The sequence below is a fragment of the Oncorhynchus clarkii genome, chromosome 5 (assembly GCF_045791955.1).
Source record: "Oncorhynchus clarkii lewisi isolate Uvic-CL-2024 chromosome 5, UVic_Ocla_1.0, whole genome shotgun sequence".
NCBI classification, from domain to species: domain Eukaryota; kingdom Metazoa; phylum Chordata; class Actinopteri; order Salmoniformes; family Salmonidae; genus Oncorhynchus; species Oncorhynchus clarkii.
Genome location: NC_092151.1, coordinates 64,040,407 through 64,046,203, shown reverse-complemented (window position 1 = coordinate 64,046,203; position 5,797 = coordinate 64,040,407). Strand labels below are relative to the sequence as shown.

The window sequence follows — 5,797 nt, the reverse complement described above, 5'->3', positions numbered from 1 at the left end:
ACACAATGTCATGTGATAATTGTTTGATTGAAATGTTTATGGTAGTGAGTCATTGCTAGTCTCGTACGACCCATCCTGATCTCGCAAGCTTACATTCTGTTTCACTCCACGGACACAGTATCTGTGTAGCGAAACAGAATGAAAGCTTGCAAGATCAGGGTGGTTCGTGCTAGGCTTACTCATTGCAGCAACACATTAAGCATTTTCAAGAATGTCTTCTAAATATTCACTACAGAATGACATGCATTACAGACAAGCCATACAAAGCAAATTAAAAATAAACCTCTATGGTAGTTAACCCTGGCGATGAACACTTGAGTATGTGACTTAACTTATTATTTGATTTTTCTATTCAAGATGAGTGGCTGCCGCTCTCCCAACCACATTGTAAACACAAAGCTCCAGCCTGGAACACACTGACTGAGATGAGCTGTTTTGGAGCACTGGCTAGAGAGAAGGGGTATTACAACAGGGCACTGACCATCAAAAGCAAAGAAAGATCAGTGCACTCCACAGGATGAGTGAAAGATAAAAGGCTCAGGTTGAATTAGAAGGATACAGTATCTAGCATTAGTGATGTGTTTAAGCACATTTCTCATTGGCTTTGTCTAGTAGCAGCACTTAAGGCGACAGTCAAGGGGGGAAAATAATTAACATGCAAATACCTAATGTACGATTAAGGCGCATTTAGTTTTCAGAAACAAGGCAAAAGCAGATCAAGCAAGAAGAAAAGGTATCAAAAACAAACACTTGTAATATCAATAAAAAACTAAATACATCTCATCACTAAATAAAAAATGCACTATATAAACATCCATATTTCAACTTCAAGGAGAGGACCCTGATCCTTCAGTCATGTCCAGTAGTGTTAAGGCTTTTGTTGATTTCATGAAGTACAGTATTGTACTGGCAAGAATTGATCACCGAATATGGCTGCCAAAATTGATCCAAAAACAACTTTGGAATCACCTTGCTTCTTTTCTGTTTCAGACATATCAATTTTGTTGAACAGTATTAATTCTGCTACTGTAATATAAAGACCCCTAGCTCTCCAAGTACAAAAAAATAATAATAATAATTATCCAGTCGCTCTTTCAAATATGAGGGAACAGATTAATATTTTGAGAGTAGAAAATAAATGTAAACATGTAATGGATCATATTTTGAATCTCCATCACACATTTTTCCAACAATATAAGGCTTAGATGTGTTTCCCTGGAAAAGCTTCCCACTCCAGTAAACAATGTCTATAACAGTGGCCTCTTAAGTCTAAAACAAAGTACTGCTGAATAAAGTCAGCTAATTATGCCTTTTTTCCCCTTAACATTCTTACTTAAATTCCAGCTATGCATTTCATATAGTGTCAAGGTGAGATTGTACTAGTGTGGCGTGGTGGACTATCTTGCATGCCATGGAATAAAGTGCTCCGTCTCCATCTAGAGTCCACTTAGGGTTTTATTTACCAGGGGCCATTGTCTGGGTAGCTTGGCACAGCGGGGTATTGGGGTAGGCTTGGGCCAGTTTCATTGATAGCATTGAAGCCGGCCTCTCTCACAGGGGCACTCTTCCAGAGTCCAGTGGTCCACTCTTCCTGTGCACGCTCAAAGCTGCCCCCTCCGCCACGGTACATCCCATGAACCTGATAGAAGCAGAGCAGACAAACCAACCAGTCATACAGTCATGAAAGTTAATTATCTTTCCTTGCCTACAATGATAATTGTCAAAACGGCGGGGGGTATTTTTTCTGGTTTGTGTATGTGTTTCCGGGTGCTCGTGCATTTTTCAGGTGTGTGTGTGCGCGCACGTTGGACTCACCCTGATGAGAACCAATCCCATCAACACAGTCACCAGAGTAAAGAGCAGAGCTGAGAATAGCATGACTACAGCAGAACCCACGTTGTAGCTGAAAAACAGCACTGTCGCGATCCAACCACTTTGGGGGTTTGTGGTGGAGTGGTGGAGCAGTGGGGTTAGTATTTGTCAATGGCATGAATACTGGATTACATCAACTGTAGTTATTCACCTATCACAGCATGACACTGCAGTGAGTAAAATTAAGGTGGCATTGATACATAATCTACAGGTGATCTTTATTGCCAAACTGAAGATTTTTCTATATTCCTGAGGTAAGTGAAACACAAGCCATTCAGATATAGCAGCCAAAGTCCTAGACAGTCCCTTCCAGGCTTGAGGAAATAAAATATTCATACTTACCAAGCACCCCAACCAGAGATGCCCACAGTCTGAATGAGAGCGAAAACACACTGGAGGAAGAAGATGAAGAAAAAGGCCATGAAGTTGAAGGAACTGTCAGCTCTAAGAAAGACAAAGGGAGTTATGAAGTCAGTCAAGAAAATTGTATTTGTAGTGAAAAATGATAGACGTTCGGCTTGACGTTTGTTGAGTGGACCTTACCGAAAGGCCTTGTAGAGAGGTCTAAACCAGCATGTGTAGCTGCACGGACTGAAGAGAAGAAGCCAGAGCAGGGAAAGGCCAAAATTGGCTGCACTTCCCCCTCCTGCCCACCAAGCTATGCATGACACCACGTTCACACACAGTGTGACTGAATACACTGCAGAGAGGAGCAGAGATAGCAGAAAACATTAACATTCACTCAGCATTGAATGAAACACAGTCCAGTTCCCAGAGTAGGCCTGTGTGTGACTCAAGAAGGTTTGTTGGTGTAACTCACACATCCAGAGGTTGTAGACCCTGCGCACCAGCTGTCGGTGCGGGGCTGGGATCTCCTCCTCCACATTCTGGTAAAAGCAGGGCTTGATTCGCAGGAACTTAGGCAGCAGTGGGAAGTTGTTGACCCGCTCTGAAAACGGATGATTACAATATGGGAAAACAGCATGTCAGTGCAGAGATGGCACAGGAAAACAAGAATACAGTGAAATTTGAGATTTTCTTTAGCGATATTATAACAAATGGTGAGGCACAATAGTGAAAGTGGTCAGTGTTATCAGTTGATCTTTATGTCCACAATTTAACTATGAGAATGTGATTAAATTATCATAATAATATACAACAAAATAATAAGTAGAGTTACATGTCAGGATATTATTTGACAATAAATAGTATTGTTTTGACAATTGTAATATTATTTTTGCACTAGTTGGCTGTAGCTGCACCAAAACTCCAGTATTTCTCCATCTTCTTTTTAAATAGGGAGACAATTTGATTTCAGAACTTATTTCCATGAGTGATCAAAACTTGTTTTCTCATGGCTCCCTCTTGTCCAGCTGCAGCAGACATATGGTGAGCAATACATATAGCATCTTGAGAATTGCAACACATCGTATCGGCACCAATGTATCGGGATAATATCATATCAATAGCAATTCCCAGCCCTACTGAGTATGGTATGGCTATTTGAATAAAAGGATATAAGTGACACACTCTAATCTGTGTCATGCATATGCATTACTTGTAGCAGGTACATGTCATATTTCATGAAGAACATAATTGAATTGCAAAACATTTCGATACAAACCTGTCATTATGAAATCCTATGCGTGTTCTTTCCTGCAAACATAATACAAATAATTGGCACTTTCCATCTCATAAAAATTCAATGAAAAAAAAAAGTATAAATAATTATCTGGGGACGTGCAGTGTCTAATTTACAACTAATCAACAACAACAAAACACAAGTAATATCAAGATGATGACAAAGGTGAAATTATATGCATATGAGATGGCAAGGTCACGTGCATCTACTAGATACGGGTACGCTAGCTAGGAGGTAATATTTTTTGTAAACCCAGTTTAAATAATAAACGTAGCTTTGATACATTTCTTATGTTAAGTTAAGTGGCTAACTATGATTTGGCAATAAAATATAAGACCACGCGTAAAATAAAATGTTTGAATAACTAAACTACCTCTATTAGCAAGCTAACGTTAATTAGCTACAGTAACGTTAAATTAGCTAGTAATGTCAGTATGTAGATGATGATTTGTTAGCGGTCTTCAAGCGAAATGTAATGAAAAGGCTAGCTGCCGAGTGGATACAGTGAACTGGTTGATAACAGATTCAATGTTAATTTAAATAAATAAAGCTAGTGACTGTGTAACTTATTTTCTTGTAATTCAATGTTTCGCTAGCACCTACCTGAAAACCACTAACTCCAGTTCGGTTCGGGATGGTCGACACTAGCTACCACAGCCACAAACTCATAAACCCCGCCCATTTCTACAATCTATCTTCTTAAAAGCAGATTTTTACAGCTAAACCTAATCTCAGTCCTAACCTTTACCACATTGCTCACTTTATGCCTAACCCTAACCTTAAATTAAGACCAAAACCCGACATTTTGTTTTCATAAATTTGTACGATATAGCCTATGTTGACTTTGTGTCTGTGCTATCTAGCTAGTAGAGGAAACTGTTGGGGTCGCGTCCAACCAAATCTCCCGCACTGCATTGAGGGAGTGGTAGTTCAACACAGGTCCCACCAAGGCAAATTTGAATACGATTGTTTCGATTGTGAATCTACAGATCCCGTGATCTTATATAGTGCGTGGAGGGAAGACGTGTGGCTTCAGAGAGATGGATGATTCTTGTCCCTTGACATGATAACAGCTACGTTATGGAAAATTGACAATTATGTATTTTCTTGATCAACTATCAGTTTTGTGGAGTTGATGTTGAATTTGATTTTCTATTGTCAGGAGTTTACTATTGCCCGATTCCCTTGACATACGTTATATTGTATTTACCATATGGTTAGGCTACATATTGGTACCGTACAGTGTCCTATAAATATTTTCTACAACACATTTTGCACCCCACAGTAGCAGAAACCCAAACAGAATATGTGAAGAAACTTAACTTCTGTTGATCTCAGTCATACCTAGTTAATCCATCACTAACTCGTCCATTTGCATCCCACACCTCAACAAAAGGCTCATACTTTCCCAAACCATAGTATTTTCTGGTGATTTTCATTGAGACATGATACTTGCCAACTGTGTTCTCCAATGAGTTAATCAATGATCATTGTGTCTGTAACTCTGAATTGTATTTATTTGTTGAGAGAGTGCATCTGACAAGGAGGAGCCCTCACATGAAGGCCTTTTGAGAGGAAGAGGAGATCGACAATAAATTATTTTTCCTTTTATAGATTTCATTCCCTCCTCAGCCTTACATATTGTTGTTATTTTTTAGTACTACATTGACATTGATCACTGCATTGTTGGGTGTAGAGTTAGCAAGAAAGGCATTTCACAGTACTTGTGCACTTGGGGCTCCTGAGTGGTGCAGTGGTCTAAGGCACCGCATATCAGTGCTAGAGATGTCATGGCTGTGATTGGGAGTCCCATTGGGTGGTGCACAATTGGCCCAGTGTCATCTGGGTTTGGCTGATGTAGGCTGTCATTGTAAATAAGAATTTGTTCTTAACTGACTTATCTAGTCAAACAAACATGACATCAAATTGTATTGGTCACATATTTAGTAGATGTTATTGCAGGTAGCGAAATACTTGCGCTTAGGAGCTAGAAGCAGAGCTGCCATATCTGTCAGCGCCATCTGTCCAACGTTTGTCTACCTCATGTGTCTTCTTGTCAGAGAGGTTTTGCCTTTTGTATTATTTTTCAGTTCTTCTAAATTGTCAACTGTTTTGGCATCATTTTATTTTCCCATTAAAACAATTAACTGACATTCAGACAGACATTCTGTTAATGTATTTAATATTGCATGCATGCAAGCTTGTATTTTGATTACTTCACAGTACATACATCGTTTCTGATTATCAACATGTTTAGAGTATTAAACACACTGAGTGACTTTG

At 39.3% G+C, this 5,797-nt stretch overlaps 1 protein-coding gene across 1 annotated transcript; it reads right to left on the bottom strand.

Annotated features, from left to right (window-relative positions):
• Positions 1 to 19: 19 nt before the first annotated feature.
• LOC139409205 (secretory carrier-associated membrane protein 4-like) lies at positions 20 to 4,290 on the bottom strand. The gene is made up of 7 exons (XM_071154028.1): positions 4,118 to 4,290; positions 3,497 to 3,528; positions 2,693 to 2,821; positions 2,416 to 2,572; positions 2,215 to 2,316; positions 1,816 to 1,933; positions 20 to 1,639 (listed from the first exon to the last, which is right to left on the bottom strand). The coding sequence occupies exons 2-7, from the start codon at positions 3,501 to 3,503 to the stop codon at positions 1,460 to 1,462; spliced, it is 693 nt and encodes a 230-aa protein (XP_071010129.1). The 5' UTR covers positions 3,504 to 3,528; positions 4,118 to 4,290; the 3' UTR covers positions 20 to 1,459.
• Positions 4,291 to 5,797: the final 1,507 nt, after the last annotated feature.

Bases quoted from the DNA above. Each gene is read 5' to 3' on its own strand.
- LOC139409205 (XM_071154028.1), bottom strand. The intron at 2,573-2,692 runs GTGAGTTACACC...TCCTCTCTGCAG, and splicing joins GGTCTACAACCTCTGGATGT to TGTATTCAGTCACACTGTGT. The intron at 2,317-2,415 runs GTAAGGTCCACT...TGTCTTTCTTAG, and splicing joins CCTCTCTACAAGGCCTTTCG to AGCTGACAGTTCCTTCAACT.